The 18,097-nt window shown below is 51.8% G+C and overlaps 1 protein-coding gene across 2 annotated transcripts in view; it reads left to right on the forward strand.

The window, feature by feature from the left end:
• LOC117236083 (protein bric-a-brac 1-like) overlaps positions 1–18,097 on the forward strand; it is a 215,593-nt gene that overhangs the window by 50,660 nt on the left and 146,836 nt on the right. The window contains exon 4 of one of the 2 annotated variants that reach the window (XM_033498730.1): positions 2,174–3,540. In XM_033498730.1, coding sequence (XP_033354621.1) covers positions 2,566–3,540 — 975 coding nt within the window. In that variant the 5' untranslated portion in view covers positions 2,174–2,565. Of the gene's footprint in view, positions 1–1,159; positions 3,541–18,097 lie in introns of those variants that run through there. The other variant, XM_033498731.1, reaches the window with a different exon arrangement.

Here is an 18,097-nt window from a genome sequence, read left to right on the forward strand (position 1 = left end):
CCTCTTCGTCACCGAAATCCACGCGAAACATTGCAATCTGTCCCGTTCGCTCGACACGGAAACTCGCAACGAAGCGTTTATCGAGACCGCGAAACGTTGGGCGAGAGAGCGACGCGGCAGAATTTTGCAACGTCTTGACCGCGCGATCCACTCGTTTAAGTCTCAGAGGATGTCGGCGCGAAACGCGCGATCGCCGCAGCTCTGGATCGCGATCCTTTGTCGTGCGCGTTGCCGCCACTAAACACGAAGCACAGAGAGTCTGACGTGTGGGAAAAAGCGAGGATCGGTAGCGGCACACGCCATCGACGCGAACGTGCACGTCGCGATCGACATGGAGCGCGCGACACGTCGAAAGGAAGAAGAGAGAAGAGGATTGGCTATCGAGGGGGAAAGAAGGAGAATGCGGGAAGAGAGAAGGACACGGTAGGACCGCGAGAACGGGCGCGAACGCGAACCGGAACGGGAACGCGAGTCACGGCGGCGGCGGCGGCGGTGGCGGCGTGGCAGCGGCGGCGGTGGCGGCGCGGTAGCGGCAGAGGCAGCGATAGCGATAGCGACCACCACCACCAGCGGCATCGGTGCGGCGTGACCTCCTCTCGTCGTCATCGGTGGATCGGAGTTTCGGGAGGCCGATCGGCGGCGGCGGCGGTGGGCCTCCTCTCCGATCTGCCACGGCAGAATTTCTCTTCTTCTCGGCGAGAGAAGCGAGAGGCCGCTCGCGCGAGGAAGAAAGAAGGAGAGGCGGTATGAGGCGGTCTCCGGGGGCGGCGCCTGTCGGCGCGTCCGATCGGAAGGTGAGCCTCCCGATTGGCCGATGCGACGGCGGAGCGAGGGGAACGCGAGGACGCGCGAGCTACGTTGCTTCCTCCACCCGCACCCGTTCTCTTCGCGGTCTCGACGCGGTCTCCGTCGCACCGCGTCACCGTTTCGCTCGCGCCGACGCCGCCTTCCTTCTTCGTCGCTCGCCAGCCGCTCCACTCGATGGTTCTTTGTTTCGCCGGTGGTCGTCCCTGTCGCTCCGACTAGCCGCCTTGGCCCGTTCTCTTTTCGCCCTCGTCTCTCTCTCTCTCTCTCTGTCGCACCCACGCGCCACTCTCCCCGTGGCTGCCGCGCGTCTCGCGTCTCTCGTCCATCGTCTCTCGCCCCTCGAGCCTCGAGTCGGCGCTGGCACCGCTGCAAACACACGGTATCGGCGCTCGGCCGCCTCACGGACCTCTCTACTGCCGTTCGAGCGAACCGTCGCCGCCGCGAGTCTCTCAGTTGCGACGCGCTCGTCACGGGGTGCAGATCGTGGGCGCTTCGTCGTGTCGCTCCATCGGTCCTCGCAACGCGCGCGGCCACGCATTATCGCGCGTACACGTTTTTCCCTCCCCGTTTCAACAGAGAGAGAGAAAGAGAGAGAGAGAGAGAGAGAGAGTCATCGTGATCGAGCTCGAGGCTGCCGAGTGCTACTTCGTCGATTGTTTTCAGTGCTTTCTGGTGTGTACTCGGTGAGACTTGGTAGAAAATATTAAGTACGCGAGACCGGTGCTTGGAATCGCAACGCTGCTGCGTACTCTTCTTGTCATCGCGATCTTCCGGCCGGGACGACCTGTCAACCGAAATACGAAGGATAGCCGCGTGCTACCGTACGTCCATCGATAAAGGGGAGGGAAGTGGACACTCGGAACGAAGTAAACGCGAGAAACGTTAAGCAGAGTTCGTTGGGTGGCGCGCGCGCGCGGGAACTCGTTACGGTCACCCTGTTTTCGAAAGTCGCGCGCGTGCACGCGCGCGCTGGCGCACGCCAGCCGTTTCTTCGGTTCGAGTCGACGCGACGCGACGCGTAAATCTTTGGTCCGTAGAGTTCCGCAACGATGCGCTCGATGGATCGCGTTCGAACGTAGCGACGCGCGATCCTCTCCGATTGTCCGTGATCGCGATCGAAAGAGGCGGTGGAAAGAAGAGAAGAAAGAGAGAGAGAGAGAGAGAAAGAGTGAGAGAGTGAGAAAAACCGAGAACACTGTGAAACGAATCGAAAGGAAAACGGCGATGTTCGATCGCGAGATCCTCGGCGGAAAGATCGCGGCGGCCACGATCGTTTGACGTACAGACGCGTGCGTTCCCACGAGAAAAACAGACGCGTGGTTCGCGCGTAATTTTGCGCGCGTGCTTGTGTACGTGTGTGTTCCAGATGCGGTCTAGCTGTTGATTCGTTCGCGACCACCGATCGGTAAAAGCATCGACGAACAGAGTTTCGTTGATCGAAAAACGGAGGAAAGAGACGCGAAGGGCGTAGAGGAGCGCGCCGAAAGTTGCGAAGAGGAGGCGGAGGAGGAGGAGGAGGAGGAGGAAGAAGAAGAGGAGACGGAGAAGGAAGCGACAGTGGCGAAGAAAGAAGAGGTGGAGAAGAACGAGCACGAGAGCGAGAACGAAGAGGAGGAGGTGGAGGAGGTGGAGGAGGTGGCGGTGGTGGAGGACGCGGTGCAGGCGGAGGAGAAAAAGGTGGAGAAAGGGGAGGAGGAGAGGAACGGAAACGGAAGAGGAAACGATCGAGACGCTACGACCAGATCCTTCGTGGAAAACATGACACAGCAAAGCGGCGCTGGGTCGCCCCAGCAATTTTGCCTCAGGTGGAACAACTACCAGACGAATCTGACCAACGTGTTCGATCAGCTGCTACAGAGCGAGAGCTTCGTGGACGTGACGTTGGCCTGCGACGGACACAGCGTGAAAGCTCACAAGATGGTGCTATCCGCCTGCAGCCCGTACTTTCAGGCGCTTTTCTTCGACAATCCTTGCCAGCATCCTATCGTCATCATGAAGGACATCAAATGGCCGGAACTGAAGGCCGCCGTAGAGTTCATGTACAAAGGAGAGATAAACGTGTCGCAGGAGCAAATCGGGCCGCTGTTGAAGGTCGCGGAGAGTCTCAAGATCCGCGGCCTGGCCGACGTAAACAACGAGCAAGAGCTGACGTCGAGATCGAGCTTGGAGGAAGCGGCGAACGCGGCAGCGATGCACAGAAAGAAACGACGTCGAACGTCGGACGAGAGATCGCCGCCGCCGGCCTGCAGCCCAGACCGGGTCGCCTCCGGAAGCATCCCCGATGATCAAGATCCGAGCCAAGGCGGCGGAGGCGTGATCGTACCACCTGACATTCACGGCATGTTGCCCAGCAGCTCGACTCCGCGATCCCTCGGATCTCCCGGAACTCCCAACGTCTCTGTCACGCCGCAGATCAACCTCCAGGAACTTCCGGTATCGCTGCCCCTGCCGCCACCGCCACCGCCGCCCCCTCAGCCCGGCCAGCAGAGCTCGCACTCGATATCCGCACACCACGTGCCTGGCCACGTGACTTCCGGTCCCCACGCCTCCGTCAACCACCTGACCGTACACGGCCAACAGCTCTCCGTTCAGCAGCAACAACAACAACAGCAACAACAGCAGCAGCAACAGCAGCAGCAACACCATCAGCAAGGCGCTGCCGGTCAACCGACTCCCGGGGACGATCTCGAGATAAAGCCTGGCATCGCCGAGATGATTCGCGAGGAGGAAAGGGTGAGTGAGCACGATTTTTCCGCTATTTTTCCTTTCCTACTATCTCCTCGTCTTTCGCGACGCAACGCGTCCACGGTCGTCGACACGACGACGTTCCACTATCGCAGACACCGTGTCGTTCACGACGATCGTTTACGTTCGCGTACGCAGCCGAATCGCGTCGAACGCGAGCGCGCGAAAACTCGACGCACGCGAGCGTCCACAACGGGCATTTTATCGAGCGCGATCGAACCGTTTTATCGACGCCCGATCGGGACGTTGCAGGGAACGCGCGACGTTCCGCGCGAATCTTCGAAACGAGGGTTGACAGAGGAGGGGGGCCAGGGAAAAAATCGATGGGACGTGAAAGCGTTTTTGAAAGTTGTTAATTAGGTTTTGCCACGTTAACGAGATTCGCGGCGGTCGCCGCTTTAGCGGCGAAGTTTCCTCACTGTCGGCACGCGTGGCAGCCTGCATTCCAGCGAATTCGCGAGAAACGACTTTGGAAAAACGACAGTCGACGAGTTTGCCGACTGGACAAAGTCCCGAGGAAAAGGCGTCCTGTTTATAATTGGAGGATGCTGGTCCGCAGAGTTTCGACAGACCAACAGCTACACAGCGAAGAATCGCGCAGGTTAGGGTCGACGAAGCTGCCAATTACGAACGGCCGAATGTTTTTACCGGAAACGTCGTCTAACGGGAAGACCGAGCCTTTGCCGGAGAGGTCCAATTACCCGGCGATCGGCTTCGACAGTGTGCACTAATTGAGAGTATCAATGAACGTCAATGAGCATAGTCAATATTTGGACGCGGAGCATTCGACCGTTTTGTAACGTTCTTTTTGTTAAAACGAATGACAAATATTGACTACGCGCTCGTTCGCGCATACGTGACACACACCGGGTATCGACTGTTCTCGTTAATTACATCGGGACGACGGTGTCTCCTGCATTATTTATCGTTCGCCACCGGCGCAAGTTATTAAACGAACAGCTAGTGGCCGCGCTTCGTTTCGCCACTCGTCCGTGTCGTCTACCCTGCCACGCGCTTCCAACGTTCAGGTCCGCGTTCCACCACCTTTCGCAAACTTCCACGATCGTGAAATCGCTCGTCTTCATCGATCTTTGCCATCCATCCGACCTCAACCTCCTATCGATGTAACGTGTTAACGCGTTGACTGCCACGACACTCGTGTTCGGGTGACGGCAAAGTTTCCGGTAGGATCGTATTCGGGTGGCGCTTATTTGACTATTTGCGGAGGATCGTCGTAGGTGTTTGATAAGATATTCCAGAGAAAATAACGAAGCTATCGAATTGTTACGAAAGTAATACGGAAATGGTTTATTGAAAAAATTATTTAGAATGAAAAACTTTGAAGCATTCTATACATAGGTGAGGTTGGTCGAGACAATTTGGACAATAAGTTGTTGTTTTCTTTAAATTCTCTCGTGTCTTTGTTCCGTCCATTCGACGTCTTTTATTTGCATAACGTAATTTGCACGCGCGTCTAATGCTTCTTCCGGAATCATTTTTCCCAACGGCGATACTGTCCTGACTGCGTGGAAGACAAGGATTTTTTGTATTCTCAGACAACCCTAATAATTTTGCAGCTAACGATTCTCTAAATATTCTAATATTTATATCCTTCCTCGTTGCAATTTTGTAACCCGTCGAAACGTTTACAACAGAAATTGCGAGATGGAGTCGAATGCCAAGTTTTCCGTACCATTTGATTCCTTCTCTAATTGTGGTGGCATAAGAAACCATTTGGTCGGAATAATCTATACCACACTTTCCTTCGTAATATTCAACAACAGCTAGTGGTTTTAACGTTGCAGATGTCTGTTGGCTTGGAGAAACAGCACGAATGCTACGATTTTTTTTCTACTTGATACCACGATGGCAGCCTGTTTTGTCGATAAAATTCTCACATCCCGTGTATCTCTCCATTTGAGTACGACGATCCCGTTATCATCTTCTTCGGATACCATCTGCCCTTTACTTAGTTCGCAACGAAGAATATCTTTCGGGAGGAATTTTTGTTATTCCTAAGTGTTGCCACTACGTGCGTCTCGCGGTTTAGTCATAATATCGCTAATTCATAGCTCGTGTAAAAATGATCAGTGTATAATGTTCGTCCTTGGTAGAAAAGTTTCTCTGCAAGCTGTAGACGTACATCGTGTGCCAATGCTGTTTCTCTAACACCGTCAGCTGATCTACCAGAATAAATTTTCATTGCCCATGTATATGCCGTGTTTGAGCATAATTTGAATAATTTGATCGCGTATTTGTGTGCTTTGTTTGCTATATATTGTTCGAAGATGAGTCTTCCGCGCCATGGAATCAACGTTTCATCGATAACAACGGGTTCTCGAGGCGTGAATATTTTTTCATACTTCCTTTTCAGTCTGTCGAAAATTTTGATTACTAAAATATCCATGGGAGTACCAATCAGAGAGCGCTTGGTACCGCGGCACGCGTGGCCCGAAGGAGATTTCGTCGAAAACACGCGTGGCAGTCAACGCGTTAAACAGATTTTTACCTCGTTCGACGACGAACAAATAAATCGGAATATCGTAAAAGCAGGTAGTTACAATCGATAGTGTGCGAAAGCCGTAAGAAGCAACGATTTGTCGATCGATTGGCGAGAAAATACAGACGGATCGATGATAGAGAAAAGGAAAAAAAATGGTCGGTAAATTTCGACGGAGATTCGTGGTTTGTCGAGCACAGCGGAAAATTGAGGCCGAGTATTATTTTTCTATCGTGGCTATACGTATATCGGTGTGGTGACGCAATCGGCTATGTATAATGGCTATAACATTCCGCGGAATTCCATTATGTTAACGCAACCACGTTCCAATTCTCCGGGCATGCCTGCTCGTATCGTAATACGCTAGTGTATCGCGACTGTTCCGCGATACCGGCGCGAAGCCTCTCCGATTAAAATGCCTAATTGATGCGGGTTCGCCTAATAGGAGATGCGTGCGTTTGCAACAAGAGCGCGCGGCCTGCGTGAAAATCCGTCCAAGGGTCGTTCACGACCGACCATGGAAAATTACACGCGATAAAACCAACACCTGCTTACCTTTTCCTCCAGTTCTCGTACGTACGAACGATCTGTGTGGTTGTGTATGGGCGAGCGCGCGCGTGTCTGCACTTGCCTTGCCAACCAACGATGTATATAACATGGTGAAAAATACTCCCTGGCGAGAAGCGCGCCACTCAAGGATGGATTATTAAAGATTTAGTCGCCGCAAAGGATCGTTCTCAGCGTTGCAGCTGGATTTCCTTCGGATTAAGAGCTTTAATGAAACGAAATTTAAATATAAATTGTCTTTTAACTCTGGCCGATCGGTTGGAAATTCGCCGGCGGCAGCGTGCGCGTACCGCACCGCGATACGAGGCAATCCGATCTTTCGTTGGAATTTCGCTGGGCGATCGTCCGACCCGAGTTATCGCTTACCACGGCAAGAAGCACGGAACGCGTGGCAACGGACGGCAGAAACGCGTACACGACGTGGAAAAGCAGCAAACTGCGATCACGCGGTCGGTGAAGGCTGAAAAGTCGGGCTGGAAAAAATTTAATCTTTGCTCGCGTTATCCTTTTTGGCAATAACCGCTTCGCCCCTCCTCTTTCTCTTCGCGTCGTCCGTTGTACGCGGTTCGTAAGAGCGAGTTAGAGCGATCGCTGTCGCGTCGAGAGACGGAGAGACGCACGGACGGATAGGCGAAGAGAACGACGGAAAGAGAGGACGAGGGAGAAGATGGGTGGGGAAAAAAAGTGGCAGAACGGTAAATCGTGAATCGTGAATCGTGTAGTAACCGGGCAAGCGCCATTCATCCTGATACGCAACGGATGCGACTACATATTTCCTTCGTTCCGTTTAAATTAGTGTTTTTGCCGTACGGTCTTGATTGTGTTTTCGCGGGCGTGCGGCGCGCGCTGCGACAACGTCCGCGTCTACCTTCGCAGCGGACACCGTCTACGCGCGTACACGTGTACGCACGCGTATCGATTCCGCGTTGATGAACGCGTAACGGCCTAGCTAAGCGATATATCAGGAGCGTCATTTCGACGGGCAGAGAGTGGCGCGCGATACGAGCCGCGGCAAAATTGAAAAGTTTGATGTATTAAAATGCGACCCCTTCTTCGAAACGTGGAGAAAAAAAGCCGCACCATCCCCGACGCGCGTTCACCGTCTGCGCTCTCGCCTACTCGATTACGCCGCCCGTCAAAAAGTGATCGAGAGTTTTCGTCTATCGCCGCTTTCATCTTAAGTCGCCCCTTTCGCTGTCCGTCCAATTCCAAACCCGACGCGCGTCCTGTCGCATAACCGTCCGTAAAATCGAACACGCGTCGTACGAAACTGACGTTCAGGTACTTTGGTTCGCCTTTTCTCGATACCTGCGCCAACTTCTCCGCGATACGGAAATTCCACGATGGTCCTGTCCTCGCTAGCTTCTGGCGATGGCGGTTGGCAAAGCGGCAACGATGAACCTGAAGAAATTGGTAGGTACCTTGGTGCGTGACCAACGGTTATAATTTCGTCGTGCGATCTCGACGAAAGGAAGAAAGAGGCGAGGCCGATGAAGGGAAACCGGGACGCAGTCGAACAGACTGGAAACTCGGACGAGTTGAAACGGACAGAGTGGAAGCGTAGTAGCCGACTCGACTCGTTGTCGGTTCTGTGTTACGTAGCATCCATCCGCACACACTGTTTTATAATAAGGGACGGCATAATGCTATGTGTTTGAAATATTTCAAAAATTGCCTTCCTAGGAAACTCTCGGTATAATGGCAATACTTGGAACGTAATCTCAGGCTAACCGAACCGCATACACTTAACTTTGCCTCTTCCCGTCCTTTCCCGTTGCTATTTCGTCCCCTCGTTGCTGCCTTCTCGCTTAGCTTCGTTGCTCGGTCGATCGGTTTCCCCTCTCGTTTCGTTCCCTTACGTTTCGTCAAATCGGCGACGTCGTCCGAAACCGTTGAGTTTCCGCGAATTTTCCACGTGTTCGTCGGCGACGCGTGTCTTTAACAGGAGGAAAAAATTGGCGATGTTTTTGAGAAACATTGGCTTGGCAACTAAGTGATTGCGGATTTTGTCATTAGGCGGTACTGACAAAACCCGCATTCGCTTAGTCACCGACTCGATAGATCGCCAGACTACAATCCGGGGTCTTGTTTAATTCACCGAATTAACCTAATTTACTTGCTGAAAGATGGGTTCTTCGATAGGACAATTAAAGCGAGATTAAGCGAGAAGCAAAATACGGACGTAAAGTAACGTCGAAACGCGTAATCGCCGGCGACTATGCGCGAAAAACCGAGGTGAAAGATTGAGCCGCGACGCCTGTCCGTGGCCGCCAACCGCAAGCTGCAAATTCTCCTAAGGAGTCTCGCGCAATAACAAGGTGGAACGTTAGACACGGCGCAAGAACGAATGGTTTATCTGGACACAAAAATCGTCGGAAGAACCTTGCCGCGTACGGACGTCTTCCTACTGGAAACGTGGCGCGACGTTGCAGCGACGCGCGACCACCGAATCGCGACGTCTGACGATTCGAAGGATTGGCGATTCCGAGGCGAAAGCAATTCGTCGGAAAACGGAAAGGGGAGCAGCTTTGCGGTTGTTAGCCAGCGGCGATAAGCGTCGGAGGAAAGGGTGAGCAAGTAGACCGGGCCCGAATGGGCGGAGGGGCTGAAAGGGAGGGTAGAAACGAACGTTTCCATTTTGAAAATGCGACGCAGGATGGATCTGGTGGCGCTATGTACGGCAGGCGACAGCTCCGACGAAGCCGCGGTAAATCAGAAATTATCTTGCGTCGCGTCCGAGTTGCGCGCTGCCTTTTCCCATCGAAACGCGCATAAATATACGAAGCGGCGGGCGACGAGGAAACACTGGAAACAGAGGAGAACCAGTGCGAGAAAGAGAGAGAGAGGGAAAGGGATGGTGGCGTCCCGCGCATCGTGCATCGTGCATCGTGGTTCACCGTGCATCGCGCGTCGGGCATCAGCGACGTACGCTGCGATGTATACCGCGCACCGTGCACCGTGCACCGCCCTATGCCCCGTACGATATTCGTATCGTCCACTATACATCGTACGCGATACACGATACACGATACACGACGCACGATGCACGGTGCACGATACACGATACACGACACACGATACAGCCGCAACGCGGTCCGACCGAAGCAGCGTCGACTGCGACGGAGGCGCGCGTCCCTAGCCGACGCGAGTGCGTGTGTGTTGAGCGGCATGCGCGCGCGAATCTCCGCTCCGGCCCGCAGATATATTAATACGTAGACTGTACGTCGCGGTACGCGTGACTTGATGGACGGATGACCGGACCATTCCGCAGATTGCTTCGCTCCCGATTCCGACCGGAAGCAGATTTATAACCTCTCGTCGTTATCTGCCGCGCAACGCCACTCGGGCCCGGACATTCCGGCTCCTCCGCTTCCGCTCGATCATCGATCGATCGTGTCTCGTCTTTGCGAGACTCCTTTTTTCTTGCATTTTTTACTCGCCGGCCCGTGGCAAACGTTTTTCGATGCTTTTGTAGCGGCATTCGACACCAACTAGGGTGGGTCGACGGTAGCGCAGTGGTTAGCGCCTTAGGTTACGAACGTTCGGGATCCGGGTTCAAATCCCGGCGACTGTAGTTTCGATTTTTCTTTCCACGGCATCTAATTGGAAAGAAAAGCAGCGGTTCCTTCCAGCGTTATCTACATCAGCAAGTAGCACTATCACCACAATTACTACAACTAACACTGCTACACCTCGCTTTTAAGTTTTACTCGGCGGCGAATCGAAAGGAGGGAAACGGCGGGGCAAGATAGGCGCGCGCGGATACGCAGAGGGGAAACTCGTGGCGTCTCGCGAAAGAACGGAAACGGTGGTGGACGAGGGCGAGAGAGAAGAGAGAAGAGAGAGAGAGAGAGAGGAGAGAAGAGTGGATCTTTCGATTTGAATCGAATCGTGGAAATCCAGCCTCCCTCGTTTCGGCCGGTACAACATCCCTGAAACGCGACGCGGGCGTCGCGATAAATTAGATTTAATGACTGTCGCAAAAAAGCGCGATATGAAAGTCGAACGCGCGGGACGAACCGATAGAATTAAATTCTAGGATATTCGATTACATTCCCTCTCCCCTCCCTCTGTCTCTCTCTGTCTCTCCTCGCCTGTTTCTGTTCGTCCTGCTCTCTTCGCGTCCCGTTCGTCCTATCCTCCTCTCTAGCCAATAAAACGATCGCTGTTCGTTGCTGCACATCCGAGTTTTCAGCGGCGTCGACGTGCAACCGAAAAAAACCCTCGATCGCGTATAATAGGCACGCGCGACCTATAGAAATAAGACACGCGGCGATGACGCCCGTTTAATTCTGACACGAAAGCCGAGCGACGTTTCGTCGAGTTTTCCTCCCTCTTCTGCCGGCGTCGCGCATCCTACCGCTTGTTTTACGCTTCAATGCCTCGAACGTTGAATCGCCGAGCAGCGTTTAAATCCGCTCCCTCGAAACTCGCTACGCTTACGCGTCGATTCCACCACCGGTGTTACTCGGATTGCCGCAGCCTACGCTTTCTCTTCTTTTCTTTCCTTTCCCTTTGTCGTTCCGTCATATTTTGTTTCTTGTATTTTCGCCTGCTGTTGTCTTTATCTTCTTCGTTCGTCCTTTCGAATCTAACGCAGAACCAACGACAGGCTGGAAAATTCGGCTAAACACCGACGTATTCCGCTTGCCAACGTACGTTTATACGAAGCAACAGCCAGCGACGTTCGATCGTGCTTTTGCTCTTGCGAATCGATCAAAGGAGTTTGGAGAAACGCGCGTGAATCTCTTACGCGCGTATATTTGTACATATTACATAGGAGCTGGCTGAGTCACGCGCTCAAATTTGTTTGTCGGAACGGCGTGGCGAGTCGGTTAATGCCGAGCGTTACACTAATAGGAGGTAGAATATAATCTCATTTACGTCGATGACTCACGTCGCGATACTTGCAGCGAATATGATTCATTCGATCCGATTTGTACGATCGCCGCTCCCTCGTTGCTCCAACGCAACTCCGGTTCCATGCGAAAGATATTTAGGCAGATTGGCTGCACAGGTCGTTCACCGATTTTCTCAAATAACCGTGAATTTCCTTGAAAGGATGATCCGTAAGAGATTAACACTGGAATTACCGATAGTTAACACGCAGCTATTTCTACCGAAAGCAGTCAAAATGGTCTTTAAAAACTAATAGAATATTTGTATATTTATTGATTTATTTCGTAGCACATTTTTGGTGTTTTAATCCAGCTGGCACCATCATCCTTAAACGAGGCTTCACACGTTTACAAAATTGTAGGACCAATCGTTTTGACTGCTATGGTATTTCTAGCGTTAGCGATCTAGCGATCGATCGGGAATTTTCCTAACAACTGATATCGTCATATTAAACGATACACAATAAAAATTGTAAAAACTCGTGGGAAGTTGTACAAAACGAGGAAACTGGTTAATTGGGGTTCGTTAAACAGATTGCAGAACCCTTTTACACTTCGACAAATACCAATCATTTTGACTGGTATTGGTATAAGTAGCTTCGATACAAAATTATTTTCAGTTTGAATACATAAAAAGCAAAATAAAATTTATCATACTATTCTTTTAGTTATCGTTGCGAAAGTAAAAAAAATATAACATGAAGTAGGAATTTTCAATTAAAATTGTAAAGGCAGTCAATTTGACCGATGTGGTATTTCTAGCGGTAGCATCGAGCGATCTAACGATCGATCGGGAATTTTCCTGATAAATACTATCATCATATTAAATGATACGCAATAAAAATTGTAAAAACGCGTGGGAAGTTGTACAAAATGAGGAAACTGGTTAATTGGGGTTCGTTAAACAGATTGCAGAACCCTTTTACACTTCGACGAATACCAATCATTTTGACTGGTATTGGTATAAGTAGCTTCGATACAAAATTATTTTCAGTTTGAATACATAAAAAGCAAAATAAAATTTATCATACTATTCTTTTAGTTATCGTTGCGAAAGTAAAAAAAAATATAACATGAAGTAGGAATTTTAGAAAAAAATTGTAAAGGCAGTCAATTTGACTGGTGTGGTATTTCTAGCACTAACATCGAGTGATATAGCGATCGATCGGGAATTTTCCTGATAACTACTATCATCATATTAAATGATACACAGTGAAAATTGTAAAAACGCGTGGGAAGTTGTACAAAACGAGGAAACTGGTTAATTGGGGTTCGTTAAACGGATTGCAGGACCCTTTTACACTTCGACGAATACCAGTCATTTCGGTATAAGTAGCCTCGATACAAAATTATTTTCCGTTTGAATACATAGAAAACAAAATAAAATTCATCATATTATTCTTTTAGTAATCGTAATCGCGAAAGTCGTTACATCATTGCGGAAAATAATATAGCATGAAGTAGGAATATTATAATAAAATTGTAAAACCGGTGAATTTGACTGGTGTGGTAAATTTACTGTTAAGCGGATACTCGTCGGTACGAGCGATCGATTTTCGAAAGTCGAGCGAATATAACGAAGGACATCGGGATGGTTAGAAGGAAGCGTTTAACAGCGGAGGAAGTTTCTTCGCGGAAGGTAGATTAGTCGAGTTGCAAGAAAATAGCGGGTCGAGATAAAAGCGAATCGGTCCCGAGAAACCCATTGTCTCGCACCTCGTTTCGTATTCCTATCCGGCCGTTAAAAATTCCGTGTTGCATTGTACCGTTGAGATTGCGTCTCGAAGGAGAAAACCGCGCGTCGATCGTCGACGTCCGTCGAGTAGTAGTCGGCCGACTCTTTCGAGTTTTCGCACCTGTCGCTCTGCCTTTCGACGATCGAAAATTTCGCGCCGTCTTGCAGGACGAAAGCGCGGAACCGGTGCAGCGTAAACGAAACCACGTAATGCTCCGTGTCTGTCGCGTATATCGGCTAGAACTGTAGAGATGGCGGCCCATTGTCTGGACTACAAATTAATCCGGCGATCGATACGTAGCAACGTCTTGGCCGGGTACACGCGGTGTGCTGACTCGCGGAAACAAAGTCGATAGAATGGCCGTGCAGTGCTGTGCTATGGTATGCGGCGTGACGTGACACGACGCGCTATGTTGCGCGATACAACGAGCTGCGGAATCGGTTGGCCGCGAGCAAACCTACGCTCGATCGAAGACGAAAGTCGATCGGGCCGCTTCACCGAACGTGTCCCATCGACCACTTTCGTCGTCGTTTCTTGCACGCTCCTCGTGGTTTCTTGCACCTTCAACGCCGATGGAAACGCGGTACGGCAAGGTCGAACTGGAAATTCTCTGGAGACGCGATCGGACCGACGCGCGTCGACCTCGTCCTATCCTTCCCCCACCAACTGACTTTCCACGAGAGCCGGTAACGCGTTAGAATATTCAGCTAGAAAATAAAAAAAAAGGTTCCCGGACGATGGAGGGTATTGCATTAACCAAGATTGCTGACGATAAAATGAAAATAATGCGGAATGACGTGCGCGCTGGCGAGGGAGGATGAGAGCGGGCCGAGCCGAGGCTGAACGAGGGGATGGAAAACGGATAAAGATAAAGTACGAGGCAAAGTAGGTTCGCGAGAGTGTGCCGGCTAGAGAGCCAGGATCATCGGGGTAGGAAAGAGAAGGAAAGCAGGGTAAGAAGGGGTGAAGGAAGTAGGCGCGCGAAGAGTCGGCGGTGAAGGAGGGACGACCCGACTGCCACGCTGTTAGCTTCCAGCGTAGTGGTAGAAGTGCAGTAGCTGGGGCGCGAGAAAGAGACGACGTCGGAGGATGAGACGTTGGGTGAGAAGCGAGAGCGCGAGGATAGCAGCGGGGCTAGACGAGGCGACTGCAAGGAAGCCGCGAGTGCGAGAGCGAGAGACGACGAAGGAGGGCCGGAGTAGCGGAAAGGCGTCAGAAGATACTGATAATTGCGTGAAAACTTGTTCCGCGCGAACAAACGTTTCGGAAAACGCGTTTTCGATCGCTGCGAGCAAAGTCGTCGTCGCTTTATCCATTTTCGAAACGCGTTACGATTTGGCGGCAGAGGTCGTTTGTCCTCGACGAATGCTCGAAGCGAGTCTGTCTGTTACGTTCACGCGAGACCTCGAACGAAAAGGAAAGGGACACGTAGGTGGTTGATAGAGACGCTGGCGAAGGTGAGAGCTGATCGTAGACAGGAGCTGGGAAAAGTAGACGAAGAGAGAGAGCGAGAAGAAGCGACAGAGACCCCGGGGGTGGCGGATGAGACAGCGGCGATGACGATGCAGCAGGAGGTTGATGTATTCGGTCGTGGAGCATAAAGCGGCGCTGTGCGGCGTTCGCCACGTAGCGCGTAAAACGTGCAAGTACACGTGTAAAACCCACGTACGTACACGGTTGACACGGTCGCGTGGCACACGAGCTTCTTACCAACGGCAGGTAAAGTACTCGCGAGTCTCTGCCGGGAGAAGTTTCATCTCGCGGATCAATCCGTTTGCCGTGTTCCCACTGCCGGACGAAAGTGTGCTGGCGGCAGAGGAAATTTTTAATATCGCGACCGGACGACGATTAACGAGATTTGGCGTTGGAACGCGCGGCGTGAGCAGTGGCAATGGTAATTTAGAAGTTTAATATCGGTGGCATGATTTCTCACCGGCTGATCGATAATCATCGGCTGCGCATCTTTTGTTTCGCGCGGACGGTGACAGCAGCCTGGAGGAACGCGGTCCAGTCCCTCGTTGGTTGGCAAATCGTCCGCGCGCTACGGAACCGAACGGAATGGTTTCGAGCGGCCAACGAACGCCCACGCGAATTCGGTCCACGAACGGCGCACCGCCGGCTGCACGACGGGTGGCCAATCGGTGAAAAAAACCGGGACTAAAAACAGAGGGCCTCGTACACAGGGGTGGTTCCATAATCCTGCGCCCTGCGACGCGGAGGTGGGGTAAATGCGCGGGTGCGACAGCGCGAATTCCTGCCGCCCCACTCTCGATGCACCTGCACGTGCATCGCATCGACTGCACACACGACTCATTCATCGTCTCCTCCTCCTCCTGTTCCTCCTGCTCCTCCTTCTCCTCCGCCACTCCACCCCATTTTATTCCATCCCATTCCTCCGCCAATCCCACCCCCCCTCTCGCTCCTTCCGCCCCCCGTCCCTGCCCTCTTCTGCCCTGCCCTGCCCTGCGCTACCCGTCCCTCCTCCCCCCTCCGAATGCTTTCCACGGCTCGCCTTACGCCGTTTCGCCTTCTTCTAATCTTTCTTCTTCTTCTTCTTCTTCTTCTTCTTCTTCTTCTTCTTCTTCTTCTTCTTCACCTTCTTTCTTATTCTCGCGCTCCTCTCTCCGATATTCTCTCGCGACGTTGTTTCGCCGATCCGATTATACGTATACGACCGGTAGCTCTCAGAGTATCGCGTTTTGCTATTTGATCCCGTTACGTGGCATTCGCCAAATGTTTAACGTTTGCCGATCTGTTTCCTCGGCTCCGATCGATCGGTCGATTTTTCAGCCCGGTCCAACGTTTCCTTTTGAACGGTCGGCATTTGCTTACGCTGAAAATTACGGCCCCTTTACGAAAGCAGCGGTAGAAAGGGTGTAATCGAATTGGAAATCTTTGCTGGTCGTTTGTTGGAAGCAGCGTGAGAAGCAGCGGCGATACAGGCGGAGCTTTAACCAAGAAAAAGGAGAATCGAGTTAGGAAAGTTGGGTTCCGTTAATTTGTAACAGTAGTGGCCATGGATCGTCGATTGCTCGACGACGCACGAGTTGCAGGGAAATCCGAAATTCCTAGCACGAACGGCCGATCCTCGCTGCATTAACGTTTCATCGCGCTCGGTACATACGCCAGGGTGGCACATCGATCGTTACAAAGTTCGGACTCGAGCGTCGAAGAGACGCGCTCTTACGCCAGAAAGAGAACACGTAGTACAAGAAGAAGAAGAAGAAGAAGTAGAAGAAGAAGAAGAAGAAGGAAACGGAGAAGGTGGAAAAGAGATATGACGCGTCCGTGATAGAGGAACACCGACACCGTGTTAGACAGGGACGGTCCGGCGAATCGTCGCGTCGAGACGTACAGTGAAAGAACGAGAGAGAATGGGAGCGGTGAGTGGCACGGACCGGCTGGAGTGTAGAACGGGGGAGGACCGACGGCGACGCTGACGGAGACGGTGAAGACGAAACGAAGACGAAGATGGCGAAGCAAGGAGCGAGAAAGTTGGAAGAAGGTGTGCGAGGGATGGGCAAAGGGAGAGAACGGCAACGAGCAAAAAGAGAAGGCAATGAAAGACACAGAGAGAAAGAAAGACGCGTAGAGTGGGACGAGAGGAGAGTAAGTTGACTTTGCATTATTTAAACGGCGTCCTAGCACGGTAACACGTGTTCTTTTGAAGTCTCGCCCCCTTCAAATATTCAGACTGACGTCACCGCCGTCATATTCTTCGCTCGTGGAAACCCAGCAAAGCATATACGCTTGGAATACGCGCGTTCCTTCTATCGTCTTTTCGCCTTCTCTAGTTTGTCTCGCGTCTCTTCCTTCTCCCTTTCACCGCCTCTCTCTCTCTCTCTCTTTCTCTCTTTCTTCCTCTTTTTTTCAGTCGATCGCGCGCCATCCAGCCAGGCGCCTTCCGATCGTCCAGCTTTCGTCGTCGCTTTCGCCCTTCCGTCAGAGTCCTGGAAAGAGGCCGTGTTTCTCGCCATCCCATAACGAAATACGGGTTTCCTCTATGTACGATTTTTCGTCTCTGCTTGGCGTTCGAAACCGATGCTTGTCGGGAGAATGGCGAACAAACGCCACTACTCGATCGTTTGCTCGTCGCCGGACCACCGGTTGCCGTTTCTCGGACTTGCCGACGCATTCCGGAAAAACTGAACGCGCCTTGGAAATAAATATTATTACCAGGCACGAACGATAAAAACGATATTGTTTCGCAGACCGAATTATCGCGCACCGGCGAAAGCGTTTTACGCGCGCTTTTATGCTCCGTTATTTTTTCCCCTCGGCCGAACGATCGTTCCGAGAATCGTTGACCGCTATGAAAATCGCTGCCTTCGTTCCGACAGTTTTTATTCGCGAATCTTCGTCGTCGTGCCTTCTCGCTCGCCGCTCCGAATTTTCCACCGTAAGACGCGATGAAATTCCTATCGAAATGTACGCGAAACGAAAGACGCGTGGCGCGGACGTTGACATCGGCGCAACTTGACGCAAGGTCCTGCCCTTGAAACTACGGTCGATTTCGAACGTTACGTCCGTTAGGACGCGCGGCGCTAGATTCACGCGACAGGGTTATCGCGCTCGGTTAACGAGCTCGTAATCGCCGTTCTTCCATCGTTTCGTCGATCATCGCTTCCGTCTTCCCCTCGTCTCCGCCATATCGAACAGTCGAACGTTCGCTTCTATCGCCGAAAAAGAAAGTAACATTGTCGAGGGAGTTACGGCCTGCGACTTAAGGAAACTTGGATTTTTTATTATTTCCCATCTTACGAACAAACATCGAGTTAAGCTAACGAACGTTCGCTGTAGCTAAATCGAAGAATGAAAGCGTTTGTCTGCCGCGCTGTTCCACG

This window comes from Bombus vosnesenskii, unplaced genomic scaffold (genome assembly GCF_011952255.1).
Source record: "Bombus vosnesenskii isolate JDL3184/JDL3185 unplaced genomic scaffold, Bvos_JDL3184-5_v1.1 scf7180000013340, whole genome shotgun sequence".
NCBI lineage: Eukaryota > Metazoa > Arthropoda > Insecta > Hymenoptera > Apidae > Bombus > Bombus vosnesenskii.